Source organism: Protomyctophum bolini (assembly GCF_963924005.1).
Source record: "Protomyctophum bolini genome assembly, chromosome: 24".
Lineage (NCBI taxonomy): Eukaryota > Metazoa > Chordata > Actinopteri > Myctophiformes > Myctophidae > Protomyctophum > Protomyctophum bolini.
The window spans coordinates 3,877,695-3,895,235 of NC_137885.1; the positions used below are offsets into that span (position 1 = coordinate 3,877,695).

Consider the following 17,541-nt stretch of genomic DNA (forward strand, 5'->3'; position numbering starts at 1 on the left):
AAAACATTAGGACAACATAAAGCATACAAAATTCAAAAACACAACACAACACCCCAGAAATAATACAAGATATACATTAAAACAAAACATTAGGACAACATAAAGCATACAAAATTCAAAAACACAACACAACACACCAGAAAAAAATACAATACATATATTAAACAAACACATTAGGACAACATGAAGCATACAAAATTCAAAAAACACAACACAACACACCAAAAATAATACAAGACATACATTAAAACAAAACATTAGTACAACATGAAGCATACAAAATTCAAAAACACAACACAACACATCAAAAATAATACAAGATATACATTAACACAAAACATTAAGACAACATGAGGCATACAAAATTCAAAAACACAACACAACACACCACAAATAATACAAGATATACATTAAAACAACACATTAGTACAACATGAGGCATACAAAATTCAAAAACACAACACAACACACCAGAAATAATACAATACATACATTAAAACTAGGGCCGGGACAAATTGCGATTAATTGCGATTAATTAACTACAGAAAAATTAATGCATTAAAAAAATTAACGCATTTTAATCGCACTATTTTTTTCACCGCGGAACGTTGTCACTGGACAGTTTTCAGACGGACCTGCGCACCAAGTGTCCGTGTCCTCTTCAGACAATAACACCACCAGACACTGAGAAGCCGCTGAGATCACTTTGCTTGTCCCCGTGGATTGGAAATAGGATTTAAAAGGCTATCCGATGGTAGCGTGGATTACAGCACAGTTGTGTGCAATTATTCAATTAAGAATTATTACCCCTATTACTACAAAAACAATGTTTTATTGCATAAACTTATGTATTCACTATTCATTGATTCACTAGTATACCAAAATCCATTTGAAAAAATGGCTCTCACAGTTCTTGGGTGAAATAATGATATGCGATTAATCTAGATGAATTAACTACAAAGCTTCTGATTAATTAGATTAATTTTTTTAATCGAGTCCCAGCTCTAATTAAAACAACACATTAGTACAACATGAGGCATACAAAATTCAAAAACACAGCACAACAGACCAAAAATAATATAATACATACATTAAACCAACACATTAGGACAAACATGAAGCATACAAAATTCAAAAACACAACACAACACACCAGAAATAATACAATACATACATTAAAACAACACATTAGTACAACATGAGGCATACAAAATTCAAAATCACAGCACAACACACCAAAAATAATACAATACATACATTAAACCAACACATTAGGACCACATGAATCATACAAAATTCAAAGACACAACACAACACACCAAAAATAATACAAGATATACATTAAAACAAAACATTAGGACAACATAAAGCATACAAATTTCAAAAACACAACAAAACACCCCAGAAATAATACAAGATATACATTAAAACAAAACATTAGGACAACATAAAGCATACAAAATTCAAAAACACAACACAACACACCAGAAATAATACAATACATATATTAACAAACACATTAGGACAACATGAAGCATACAAAATTCAAAAAACACAACACAACACACCAAAAATAATACAAGACATACTTTAAAAAAAACATTAGTACAACATGAAGCATACAAAATTCAAAAACACAACACAACACATCAAAAATAATACAAGACATACATTAAACCAACACATTAGGACAACATGAAGCATACAAAATTCAAAAACACAACACACCACATAAAAAATAATACAAGATATACATTAACACAAAACATTAAGACAACATGAGGCATACAAAATTCAAAAACACAACACAACACACCAGAAATAATACAATACATACATTAAAACAACACATTAGTACAACATGAGGCATACAAAATTCAAAATCACAGCACAACACACCAAAAATAATACAATACATACATTAAACCAACACATTAGGACCACATGAATCATACAAAATTCAAAGACACAACACAACACACCAAAAATAATACAAGATATACATTAAAACAAAACATTAGGACAACATAAAGCATACAAATTTCAAAAACACAACAAAACACCCCAGAAATAATACAAGATATACATTAAAACAAAACATTAGGACAACATAAAGCATACAAAATTCAAAAACACAACACAACACACCAGAAATAATACAATACATATATTAACAAACACATTAGGACAACATGAAGCATACAAAATTCAAAAAACACAACACAACACACCAAAAATAATACAAGACATACTTTAAAAAAAACATTAGTACAACATGAAGCATACAAAATTCAAAAACACAACACAACACATCAAAAATAATACAAGATATACATTAAAACAAAACATTAAGACAACATGAGGCATTCAAAATTCAAAAACACAACACAACACACCAAAAAGAATACAAGATATACATTAAAACAAAACATTAGTACAACATGAGGCATAAAAAATTCAAAAACACAACACAACACACCAGAAATAATACAATACATACATTAGACCAACACATTAGGACAACATGAAGCATACAAAATTCAAAAACACAACACACCACATCAAAATAATACAAGATATACATTAAAACAAAACATTAAGAAAACATGAGGCATACAAAATTCAAAAACACAACACAACACACCAAAAAGAATAGAAGATATACATTAAAACAACACATTAGTACAACATGAGGCATACAAAATTCAAAAACACAACACAACACAACACACCAGAAATAATACAATACATACATTAAAACAACACATTAGTACAACATGAGGCATACACAATTCAAAAACACAGCACAACACACCAAAAATAATGCAAGATATACATTAAAACAACACATTAGTACAACATGAGGCATACAAAATTCAAAAAACACAACACAACACACCAAAAATAATACAAGATATACATTAAAACAACACATTAGGACCACATGAATCATACAAAATAAAAAAAAACACAACACAACACACCAAAAATAATACAAGACATACATTAAAACAAAAACATTAGGACCACATGAATCATACAAAATTCAAAAACACAGCACAACACTCCAAAAATAATGCAAGATATACATTAAAACAACACATTAGTACAACATGAGGCATACAAAATTCAAAAAACACAACAAAACACACCAAAAATAATACAAGATATACATTAAAACAAAAACATTAGGACCACATGAATCATACAAAATTCAAAAACACAGCACAACACACCAAAAATAATACAATACATACATTAAACCAAAACATTAGCACAACATGAAGCATACAAAAATTCAAAAACACAGCACAACACACCAGAAATAAATACAATACATACATTAAACCAACACATTAGGACCACATGAATCATACAAAATTCAAAGACACAACACAACACACCAAAAATAATACAAGATATACATTAAAACAAAACATTAGGACAACATAAAGCATACAAAATTCAAAAACACAACACAACACCCCAGAAATAATACAAGATATACATTAAAACAAAACATTAGGACAACATAAAGCATACAAAATTCAAAAACACAACACAACACACCAGAAAAAAATACAATACATATATTAAACAAACACATTAGGACAACATGAAGCATACAAAATTCAAAAAACACAACACAACACACCAAAAATAATACAAGACATACATTAAAACAAAACATTAGTACAACATGAAGCATACAAAATTCAAAAACACAACACAACACATCAAAAATAATACAAGATATACATTAACACAAAACATTAAGACAACATGAGGCATACAAAATTCAAAAACACAACACAACACACCACAAATAATACAAGATATACATTAAAACAACACATTAGTACAACATGAGGCATACAAAATTCAAAAACACAACACAACACACCAGAAATAATACAATACATACATTAAAACTAGGGCCGGGACAAATTGCGATTAATTGCGATTAATTAACTACAGAAAAATTAATGCATTAAAAAAATTAACGCATTTTAATCGCACTATTTTTTTCACCGCGGAACGTTGTCACTGGACAGTTTTCAGACGGACCTGCGCACCAAGTGTCCGTGTCCTCTTCAGACAATAACACCACCAGACACTGAGAAGCCGCTGAGATCACTTTGCTTGTCCCCGTGGATTGGAAATAGGATTTAAAAGGCTATCCGATGGTAGCGTGGATTACAGCACAGTTGTGTGCAATTATTCAATTAAGAATTATTACCCCTATTACTACAAAAACAATGTTTTATTGCATAAACTTATGTATTCACTATTCATTGATTCACTAGTATACCAAAATCCATTTGAAAAAATGGCTCTCACAGTTCTTGGGTGAAATAATGATATGCGATTAATCTAGATGAATTAACTACAAAGCCTCTGATTAATTAGATTAATTTTTTTAATCGAGTCCCAGCTCTAATTAAAACAACACATTAGTACAACATGAGGCATACAAAATTCAAAAACACAGCACAACAGACCAAAAATAATATAATACATACATTAAACCAACACATTAGGACAAACATGAAGCATACAAAATTCAAAAACACAACACAACACACCAGAAATAATACAATACATACATTAAAACAAAAACATTAGGACCACATGAATCATACAAAATTCAAAAACACAGCACAACACTCCAAAAATAATGCAAGATATACATTAAAACAACACATTAGTACAACATGAGGCATACAAAATTCAAAAAACACAACAAAACACACCAAAAATAATACAAGATATACATTAAAACAAAAACATTAGGACCACATGAATCATACAAAATTCAAAAACACAGCACAACACACCAAAAATAATACAATACATACATTAAACCAAAACATTAGCACAACATGAAGCATACAAAAATTCAAAAACACAGCACAACACACCAGAAATAAATACAATACATACATTAAACCAACACATTAGGACAACATGAAGCATACAAAATTCAAAAAACACAACACAACACACCAAAAATAATACAAGACATACATTAAAACAAAACATTAGTACAACATGAAGCATACAAAATTCAAAAACACAACACAACACATCAAAAATAATACAAGATATACATTAACACAAAACATTAAGACAACATGAGGCATACAAAATTCAAAAACACAACACAACACACCACAAATAATACAAGATATACATTAAAACAACACATTAGTACAACATGAGGCATACAAAATTCAAAAACACAACACAACACACCAGAAATAATACAATACATACATTAAAACTAGGGCCGGGACAAATTGCGATTAATTGCGATTAATTAACTACAGAAAAATTAATGCATTAAAAAAATTAACGCATTTTAATCGCACTATTTTTTTCACCGCGGAACGTTGTCACTGGACAGTTTTCAGACGGACCTGCGCACCAAGTGTCCGTGTCCTCTTCAGACAATAACACCACCAGACACTGAGAAGCCGCTGAGATCACTTTGCTTGTCCCCGTGGATTGGAAATAGGATTTAAAAGGCTATCCGATGGTAGCGTGGATTACAGCACAGTTGTGTGCAATTATTCAATTAAGAATTATTACCCCTATTACTACAAAAACAATGTTTTATTGCATAAACTTATGTATTCACTATTCATTGATTCACTAGTATACCAAAATCCATTTGAAAAAATGGCTCTCACAGTTCTTGGGTGAAATAATGATATGCGATTAATCTAGATGAATTAACTACAAAGCTTCTGATTAATTAGATAAATTTTTTTAATCGAGTCCCAGCTCTAATTAAAACAACACATTAGTACAACATGAGGCATACAAAATTCAAAAACACAGCACAACAGACCAAAAATAATATAATACATACATTAAACCAACACATTAGGACAAACATGAAGCATACAAAATTCAAAAACACAACACAACACACCAGAAATAATACAATACATACATTAGACCAACACATTAGGACAACATGAAGCATACAAAATTCAAAAACACAACACACCACATAAAAAATAATACAAGATATACATTAACACAAAACATTAAGACAACATGAGGCATACAAAATTCAAAAACACAACACAACACACCAGAAATAATACAATACATACATTAAAACAACACATTAGTACAACATGAGGCATACAAAATTCAAAATCACAGCACAACACACCAAAAATAATACAATACATACATTAAAACAAAACATTAGGACCACATGAATCATACAAAATTCAAAGACACAACACAACACACCAAAAATAATACAAGATATACATTAAAACAAAACATTAGGACAACATAAAGCATACAAATTTCAAAAACACAACAAAACACCCCAGAAATAATACAAGATATACATTAAAACAAAACATTAGGACAACATAAAGCATACAAAATTCAAAAACACAACACAACACACCAGAAATAATACAATACATATATTAACAAACACATTAGGACAACATGAAGCATACAAAATTCAAAAAACACAACACAACACACCAAAAATAATACAAGACATACTTTAAAAAAAACATTAGTACAACATGAAGCATACAAAATTCAAAAACACAACACAACAAACCAAAAAGAATAGAAGATATACATTAAAACAACACATTAGTACAACATGAGGCATACAAAATTCAAAAACACAACACAACACAACACACCAGAAATAATACAATACATACATTAAAACAACACATTAGTACAACATGAGGCATACACAATTCAAAAACACAGCACAACACACCAAAAATAATACAATACATACATTAAACCAACACATTAGGACAAACATGAAGCATACAAAATTAAAAAACACAACACAACACACCAGAAATAATACAATACATACATTAAAACAACACATTAGTACAACATGAGGCATACAACATTCAAAAACACAGCACAACACACCAGAAATAATACAATACATACATTAAAACAACACATTAGTACAACATGAGGCATACAAAATTCAAAAACACAGCAACAACACACCAAAAATAAATACAATACATACATTAAAACAACACATTAGGACAAACATGAAGCATACAAAATTCAAAAACACAACACAACCCACCGGAAATAATACAATACATATATTAAACCAAACACATTAGGACAACCTGAAGCATACAAAATTCAAAAACACAACACAACACACCAGAAATAATGCAATACATATATTAAACCAAACACATTACGACCACATGAAGCATACAAAATTAAAAAACACAACACAACACACCAGAAATAATACAATACATATATTAAACCAAACACATTAGGACAACCTGAAGCATACAAAATTCAAAAACACAACACAACACACCAGAAATAATACAAGACATACATTAAAACAAAACATTACGACCACATGAAGCATACAAAATTCAAAAACACAACACAACACACCAGAAATAATACAATACATATAATAAACCAAACACATTAGGACAACCTGAAGCATACAAAATTCAAAAACACAACACAACAAACCAGAAATAATGCAATACATATATTAAACCAAACACATTACGACCACATGAAGCATACAAAATTCAAAAACACAACACAACACACCAGAAATAATACAATACATATATTAAACCAAACACATTAGGACAACCTGAAGCATACAAAATTCAAAAACACAACACAACACACCAGAAAAAATACAAGACATACATTAAAACAAAACATTACGACCACATGAAGCATACAAAATTCAAAAACACAACACAACACACCAAAAAATATATAAGACATACATTAAAACAAAACATTAGGACCACATGAATCATACAAAATTAAAAAACACAACACACCAAAAATAATATACACCATACGTTAAACAATACTTTAAACATGTATCCTACTAGCTTGTATTAACTTGTAAATCACAAAATATTGAAAAGTATAGAGTTAAAGATCTATAAGGGGTCTATTTGGTTACCAACTCTCCATGATTTATCTGGTGGGAGTCACCTGAACCCATTCAAGGACCACTGGTGGTCCCCGGACCATTGATTGAAAACATTGCACTAGGTGACTGAAATCACATCAGGGCATAGTTGGTATTGCAGTGTAATTATATATATATATATATATATATATATATATATATATATATATATATATATATATAAATTGACCACTAGGTGGGATATCCTTGACTTACACAAGAAATAAACAAAGTCAGGCTAGAGTACACCCACAAATATAGTTATCCAAAACCTGTTGAAAAGCCAAAGTACAATGATTTCACACAGTTACATAAAATGCATGGATTACCTCTTGTAAGTTAAGTAAGTACATACAAGAAAAAACCTACGCTTACCTTTTCCAGACACAAAACAAAAACACAGATCTCTTACCTAACAACAACTTAAACAACAAAAACAAAACCCCAATTATTAACAAAATAACCCTAAAATAAAGGATACCCACACCTACATTACCGAAACTAATCCATGTTAACAGTGAAACTTCCTAAATACTGGGGTGGCTACCTAAAAATACTTAAAACACCATACTAATGTGGCTAGGAGACTGGCATTGGGGAGTACATCTGAACACTGTACATCTTTACACTCATACCAGGAAGAGAGGAGCCAAAAATAAGTTCAAGCTTTCTTCTCTATGAATTCACACGTACATCATTATCTCCTAAGTCTGGTAAGTTTCATTAGTCGTGTTTCAACAAAGTCAGAGGTATTCATTCTGATACCACAAACATTGTCTAATGTAGTCTACACTCCATAAGATTTACTCTTTTATAACCATGAATATAACCATAGACAACAGACATGATGGTCATATAAATCATATTCATGAACAATACATATGTTTTGTAAGCAGTACAATTGAGTAATCACATTTACACAAAAACTTTTAAAACTTATTTATTTATTTTTAATTTGTTGTAAGGTTTATTTTTTTGTATTTATTTTTGTAATGTTATTATTATTATTTTTGCATGAATACATTTTAAATGTTTGCATAATTTTATTCATACTTTTATTTTTCCCTACCTGTACTCAATAGTGTACACCTATTACACAACCCATTACACCAACGTATATATGCACCTGAAAATTGTAATGCTGGGTAAACCATAACAAAACCCGTGTGTTTCCCTGTCAGCTGTCAGCGGCTGTCAGCTGTCACCTGTCACCTGTCACATGTCACCTGTCACTTTCAATGATAAGGGACCCCCCCCCCCCCCACCCCTGGCCCACACACACCCACTGTCAATGTATGTAAGGAATTTAAGGAATGTATGGAATTTAATTACTAATTTGCATAATTTATGCATATAAGTCACTTCAAAGATAAGGATCCCCCACCCCCGGTGTTAATCTAATTTGCAAGTTACAACTTGCACCTGGCGCTCCAAAAAGAGTGGAGCCCCCAACCCCCGCCCCTCGCGTCATCTACATTTCTATTGCTCTATTCACACCTCACCAAACTTCAAACGACTTCAAGACAGTGGCCCCCATGGCCATAAACAAGATTCTTGGGGGTTAGATACCATCCCCCACCTCACCCCCAGTGAGTCATCTGCATTTATATTGTTCTTTTTTCACACCTGGAGACTGTAGGCTTTTTGGGAATGTCACATGGAGACGCATGGAGGGGAGAGATGAGATCAGCTTTTTAAAACACACACACACACACACACACACACACACACACACACACACACACACACATCATGCATTTATAAAAACTATTATTAGTTTTTTTTAATTATTTAATTATAACTATCATATGCTAATTATATCTATGGAATTTAAGGAATGTATGGGATTTATGATTATGCTAATTATATATATGGAATTCAAGGAATGTAAAGAATTGTAATTACTACTTTGCATAATTTATGCATTAATTGCTCACTAGAGCCACTAGTGGTCAGAATGGGTATTAGGTAGCCTAACTATTATACTACTTGTACTGTATGGTTTCTCAAAGTGGGGTCAGCGGACCACCAGGGGTCCTTGAGGTGGTTCCAGGGGGTCCCCATGTTGAATGGCTGGTAGTTGGAAAAATAATAGATCCTTCCTTACTTACCTATCTCTCATAGTTATGTGGGTCTGTATAACCTGTATATATATAGGAGGGGCTAGCGCCCCTCAACAATACATAAAAATCACACCCGCGTGAAGTGAGGGTCGCTAATATATTAAAGGTAGAGTAAGTGATTTCACTCAAAAACCCTTAGGTTTCGTTTTTGGCTGTGGGACCTAAGCCTTCGTCCAATCAGGATAGAGAGTCAGGGGTTAACTGGGGACAGGGAGGAACTCCTTATATGGTCAGCACACTCTATAGTAGAGAGGATTATCACAACAAAACAAAAAAAAAGTGATATTTGAATTAAGTGAAATCACTTACTCTACCTTTAAAAGTCTAACTCATGTTGATTATGGTGATGTAATGGTGACGTAAAACAAACGGTGCAAACACAAACATGAAACGCCATTAACAATAAAGAGACAATATGACGTAAATGACACATTATGAGTGGCTAGCGGACCCTCTAAAATAAATTAAAAATAAACCTCCATGGGGTTATTTGAAGACGGTGACATCACCTACCCCAGAGGAGAGCCCGGGGTTTCCAGGAATGCCAGGAGGACCGGGCGGGCCCGGAATACTGACGACTAGAACAGGGAAACAAAGAGTCGGCCATTACTATTTTATAAATACAGTCATTTCAAGAACTCCTTTAACTTGCTTGATAACCACTTAACCACCACAGAGCTCAATGTATAGAAGAGAACACACACACACACACACACACACAGTCTCACACACACACACACACACACACACACACACACACACTCACACTCACACTCACACACACAGTCACACACAACACAACACACTCTTTTACGTACGGTGGTTGGGCCTGTAAGCCCCGGGCAGTGAAGGGGACCCTGGAGGACCGGGAGCTCCTGGAGAGCCAGGGGCGCCTGGACGTCCGTCATAACCGATCCCAGGGGCCCCGGGTGGTCCCTGGGGTCCAGGAGGGCCCATGATGGGGGGGGTCTCCAGTTCAAATATTATTTTTGGGGGTCTCCAGTTCAAATATTATTTTTGGGGGTCCCCAGTTCAAATATTATTTTCGGGGGTCCCCAGTTCAAATATTACTTTCGGGGATTTTGGGTTGTCTCCAGTTAAAATACCAATATTTGGGGGGGGGGGTCCGTCCTCAGTTCAAATAACATTATTTGTGGGGTCCCCAGTTCAAATACCATTATTTGGGGGGAGGTTCCGTTCAAATAACATTATTTGTGGGGTCCCCAGTTCAAATACCATTATTTGGATGGGTCCCCAGTTCAAATACCATTATTTGGAGGGGTCCCCAGTTAAAATATCATTATTTTGGCGTGTCTCTAGTTCAAATACCATGATTTTGGGGTGTCTCCAGTTCAAATATTACTTTCGGGGATTTTGGGTTGTCTCCAGTTAAAATACCAATATTTGGGGGGGGGGGTCCGTCCTCAGTTCAAATAACATTATTTGTGGGGTCCCCAGTTCAAATACCATTATTTGGGGGGAGGTTCCGTTCAAATAACATTATTTGTGGGGTCCCCAGTTCAAATACCATTATTTGGATGGGTCCCCAGTTCAAATACCATTATTTGGAGGGGTCCCCAGTTAAAATATCATTATTTTGGCGTGTCTCTAGTTCAAATACCATGATTTTGGGGTGTCTCCAGTTCAAATATTATTATTTGGGGGGTCCCCAGTTCAAATACTGTCGACAGGCCGGCAGTAGGTGGTGAAGTTGGCTGGGGTCAAGGGTCAAGGGCCAGTGATTTCACAGGGCAATCCTCAATAGAGGAGAGGTCGCCTCCCCAGCAGATGACGCAGTCTTCAAAGTATGAGGAAAAGGTCCCCAGAATGCAGACCGGGCGATCCCAGAAAAATGAATATGGGCAGTGGGGTCGCATGAGATATAATGCTTACCCAAGGCGTTATGAGTTTCTTTCAAGAGAGCATGTCCAGAAGAATGAATATGGGCATGTTTACATTCAAGAGAGCATGTACAGAAGAAGGACGTTCTGGCCAGGGACACAGATCTGATAGCTGACCACATGTCAAAACGACCAGTACCTCACCCCAGGAGAAGATTCAAAGGCGGCGAGGCCAGGGCGGACTGCAGGAAGGGGGACTTTTGAAGTTCCACATGGCCCACTGATATATCAGGGAAGACGGCGGTTTAGTGGTGATTGATGTCATAACCATGATGAGATCTTTGGTGTTGTTCGCCAACGTGTTTTTGTATAAATCTATTGTAAAGTTTGTATGGTCAAGTTTATATGGGTACTGGGAGAAGATATTTTATACTCCATTGGATAAGAAGAAAGGAAGCAGCTGACTTGCATGTTGTCCTCCTTATCAGGATATCAGTGAACTGTCTGGCTGACCTAGTGACCTCCCCTGGTTTGGAGATTAGCAACCCCCCCCCCCCTAGTTTCACCCCATGTTGGCTGTTGAAGGCAGACACTATGAGTTCATTTTATTGTGTGTTGTTTTTGTTTTCACCTCTGAAACTGATATAATGATTATTAACTGTTTTGCTTTTAATAGTTTACAAATTGAATTGAAAAAGGGATGATTGTTTTCGCCTCCCTATTAACTAAGTGGAAGTTTGATTCCAGGATGCTCATGTGATCATATGACAACATATGGTGTAAGCCTAAACAGGTTAAGTAAAAATACAAGTTTTAATATAAAGTAGGGATGATGTTATTTTAGCCTCCCTGTATTCTTAGAGACAGTATTGTGTTTTGAATTAGTTTTAATGCTAAAATGTAATGTTTGTAGGAGGTGTGTTTGTAGAGGACATGGTAAAAGGTCCTGAGATCTCTTTAGTTGATAAGTAAAGGCCCATAAATAAATAGGAGTTGGCATAAGAATGTGTGTCTGTTTTCCCCTCACTAAGCCATAGTGAGTTATTTGGCGCCAGCCATCTTCCAAAAATATCAAAGCATGGTAAAAAAAAAAGAAGCAGAAAACAAACAAAGGTAACCTCCCCCTCAGGACCATACAGTATAAAACCCCTCAGGGCAGAGGGTTCAGGGTTCCAGTCTTCAGTCCGGAGGGGAGAGGAGAGGTACCAGATCACAGAGGATGCTCTAAGCTTTTCAAAGAAAGTAGATAGCCCAGTTTTAGAAACTTAGTAGTAATTTGCCGAATATCTCCAGTTTTTATTTTACTTTATTTTTTGGATTATATCATTTTTGTGTGCAACTACAACTGTATAATAAATCTTCACATTTTTGGAAAATCAACACCCTGGTCTTGTATCCGTCTATTTTTGGTGAGTATACTGTTTTAACTAATATTGAATTATGTTTCCAGGGTATAATTATGCAGTATTGGGTGAGCGATGTGTCAGTTGCCTCAATTGCCATGCACAGTCAGGACAAATAGAAGAAATCTACTAAAGTTTGCATTTCAACCCAACTCATGTCACAGGCGAGACGCTATGACCTCTGTGTTCAACGGCCAGACTCCTCAGGCGAAGCGCTGAGGAAGCAGGGCCTTAATAACAGAACCCGCACTATCCTTTAGGCGAGACACTGGGGGTATAGGGCGGTGGTCTCTCTTCATCAGCAGTTCAATAGATACCCAGGCCATACAGGCGAGTCGCTGTAGAGTCCTGGGATCTGAATCCACTATATAAATATACCTGGAACTCAGCTTCATCGTACTATAACAGACAGAAAGAGTGACCGACCGAACTTGAACCGGCAAAAGGGGGACAGAATTGTCAAGTACACTCAGACTGTCTAACAAATACCATTATTATAATAATTATTATAATTATTATTTATTTTAAATTATTGTTCTATCATAGTCCAGCAGTGATGATCTTAGTCAGATTTTCTACCTCTAAATCCCTGATAAAAGATAAAATAGAAATAGTAATAATACACAATATTCAATATCTCTCACCTGGTGGTGGTGTCGGCGTCCTCTCCCTCATCTCCTGCATCAGTCGGGTGTTCTCCTGCATCATGTTGCTCTTGTAATTTTTTAGTTCAGAAATCTCATTCAACAGCTGGGCATTATCTGGGCATTCTCGCGTGTAATTTTTTAGTTGCGAAATCTCATTCAACAGCTGGGCATTATCTGGGCATTCTCGCGTGTCATTTTTTAGTTGCGAAATCTCATTCAACAGCTGGGCATTCTGTTGGGTCAGGGCGTCGCAGCTGGGCTTCTGGACATCTGTAACAATAGGATTGTTAGGTTTTGTTACCTTGTTTCTACACGGACCGATTTCAGTGTGAGTCACCACCAGTGCAGTGGAGCTGACAGATTGTAACATGATAGTTCTACATGAAACTTGAATAAATGTGTAAGCAGCTACAGGTGCTTTAATCATCCGTTCTTGGAGTATGAAAAGCAGGAATGAAACATCATCCAGGGTCAGGTTGTTTGTGACTGAATTATCTGCAAACAGAGACCAGAAGGTGATACTAAACACAGCTGTGACTGATATAAGAGTGACTTAGAAAACATCTCTACTTAGCGACACCGCAGCCTGGGGTTATGCAGCAACATAATGTTTGTTGAAAATGGATGCCATCTTGAAAACTAGAAGCTATTGAATTTATATTGGCACCATTTAATTTGTCATAAAATCATTATACTCTGTTCAGACGTTCAAGCTCTGCATTGAAAAACCTTTCATTTGATGTGATGTAAAGTTGGACCTAGGCATTATTAATGCCAAATGCCAATTCTTCTGAAATATTTACTTAATCTGCTGGAATAATTAGTGTGGTTTGGAAAATCAGAAAAGACTTAAAGGACAACTTTTTTTTCAACCAAGGGTCATGTTTTAGGTTGTTATTAGAGACTGATCGTTATTTATCAAAGGTTGGTATGGTGCAAAAAAGGGGGGGGGGGGGGGGGGGGGTCATTAAACTATTTTTTGAGCCTGAGGGGGGGGATATGTTTATTTTTATTTTGGCTTGGGGGAGGTTGTACAGGTTTGTATTTAAAAAATGTTTTGATTATTTTGTTTTTCATAGTGTTTCACTCATCTATATAAAGTTTACCCTGTGTGGCGAGTGTACTTGGTATCTTCCATGTGTGCGCAACTGCGCATGCAAATAGTGTCACAGTCTGAGTGGGAGTGTGGGTGTGTCTGAACCACCTGCATTCTATCCCCTGCAATCATGCCCACAGTATTTAAGACTCAGTCTCTCTACAATCTCTGCCAGATTGTCTTGTGACCTTCCACGCACCCAAGCCATTTTCAAGCCTTGTTTTACTGACTTCTGTTTGCTTCTTCTAGACCACGATTTTGCCAAGCCCTTGCCGGTACTTCTGCCCTCGCTGACTGCCTTTGGAGATTGACCTTGCTTTGAACTGTTTCTGATTTTTGCCTGCCCCTTGCCTGTTTTGTCGTTTTGGAATAAAGACCTGCTTTCTGTGACTTTTGTGTCTGCATCCTGAGTCCTTTCCACGTGTGCCTTGACAAATAGAACAGATCTACAAGCTAACAACGTGTTGCTTGGTGACACGTTGTTAGCTTGTAGATCTGATTCTGTTCTACCAGCAAAGGTCCCTCCCCCGGCCGCTGATGTAGTTTGCTACGTCTGACGTGTACCCACTTCAAAATAGCGCGGGACAGATTGATTCTGCGTTCATAACATTTCCAGTAGAAAAAGCGAAAAATGTTTCAAGCTATGAATCGCGATGTTTGAATTGTGGGCCAGCAGCAGCAGGCCGCTGAAAAGAGCGAGTGTTGTCGGTCAGAGAGGAGGAAGGCGAGGAGCAGCAGGTTGACAGCACCGCTGCTGAGGTTGCGGTGGTGGTGTGAGGTGTCTCGGTGAAACCCAGCGCCGCATCACTGAGTCAGGAAAATGTCACACTGAGATGATAATAACAACAATAATAACAATGTTGGGGCTGAGGTCGTGGATGATGTTACGATATAAACTTCTCACAAGTTACTGTTTGTGACTGAAGTTGCTTGTGACCGAACATAGAAAGTAGCAAAACATCACAGGAACACCTTGAGGCCTTTATGTTGATGGGCATGGAACATTTTGATGGAAGAGACTCTACCGTCTTTGGACAACGCATCGTCAACATGGTGGCATGCAGGCGAGACAGATTCTCATTCAGAATACGGTAGGGCTGGTCTAAAAGCATGCAGCTATCATGTGCAACTTTGCGCACTCGCATTGCAATGGTGGATTGTTGGTGTGTGCGTCACAGTAGCCAGGGCTGCCTTGTCTCACCCTTTGAGTGTGACAGTCACGCAATTTAACCCTTTACCACGCCACACATGCCATTTCACACGCATTATAAATAACAATTTTCTCCGCGGCGCTCATGTGTGCGTCCTCACAAACGGTAAAATAGCCGATCTGCATGCAGCGCTGATATATGCAGTAGGAAGGTAAACAGTGGACCAAATCCTCAGCAGGGTCCCTGACTGTGTGACGCATGGAAATGAGCCATGCAGAGTTTAGTAGCCTACTTGTGTTTTGTCCGCGGTGCCATGTACTTTTGTCTGCGTATGTGGTTGTAATAGATTAAAGAAAGAGTTATACTATTTGGTGGTGCCTGGCTGGCTAAATGAGCCGAGCAGGCAGTTGAACGTTGGTGTTGCGCAAATTGTGCTTTTCTCTGTGGAGTATGACGCTGTAGTATTATGGTATGCGACTGCGTGACATATTTATTTAGCATTCATTCATTTTCATCATCCTGGGCTTGGGCACAGAGGCGAGGGGTGCCCACTGCCTTGGCAACTTGGCTAGAATGACTTTACGCACGAGGCTCACCTTAAAAATAGCCAATCTAAGCTCATAAATTTGCGTCGCGTCATCAGCGTGTTGTTGTGAGCTTGTAGGTCTGCATATGCTATTTTCGAAGCTGCCAGATTCATATTTAAATCTTTAGTTGGAAGAATGCAATGGCATATCATCAGTGTTGAGTGTTGACCATAATGTAATGACGGATATGGAACCAAATGAACCCCAGACGGCCGCCGCCAACGATCAGCGTTTACTTTATGCTGCTATACTGTTGGTGTGAATATAAAATAAATATGGTCTATGGTGTTTGGGGGGGGTCATATATATTCTTCCAGTCCCTGAGGGGGGGTCCCGAAAAAATATTTGGAGGCTGGGGGGGGGGGATGAGGTAAAATAAAAAAATGAAATCACATCTGCACCACCCCCCCTGGTGGATAAATAACGATCAGTCCCTTAGAGAAAGTAAAAGATGATTAATTTGCTGCTTTCTTTCGTTTTAGCTATTTTTCACAGGGCGGCAGGGGCATTCCAACCTGGTAGCCCCATGTTCGAATATGTATTTTTCTTTACACAATTTTATAGCGATTATTTACTACAGTCATACTAGACCCCAGGAAATTACATCTGGCCACAATCCCAGGTTTTTCTTGTTGAATTACATAAAATAATGGAACCTTCAAATCATCATAAAGTGTTTGCTACAATAACACATGAAATG

At 36.2% G+C, this 17,541-nt stretch overlaps 1 protein-coding gene across 1 annotated transcript in view; it reads right to left on the reverse strand.

The window, feature by feature from the left end:
• LOC308311685 (uncharacterized protein) overlaps positions 1 to 17,541 on the reverse strand; it is a gene marked incomplete at both ends in the record, with an annotated part of 116,054 nt that overhangs the window by 13,742 nt on the left and 84,771 nt on the right. The window contains 2 exons of the mRNA XM_080758475.1: positions 10,630 to 10,694; positions 14,005 to 14,277. Coding sequence (XP_080614601.1) covers positions 10,630 to 10,694; positions 14,005 to 14,277 — 338 coding nt within the window. The remainder of the gene's footprint in view (positions 1 to 10,629; positions 10,695 to 14,004; positions 14,278 to 17,541) is intronic.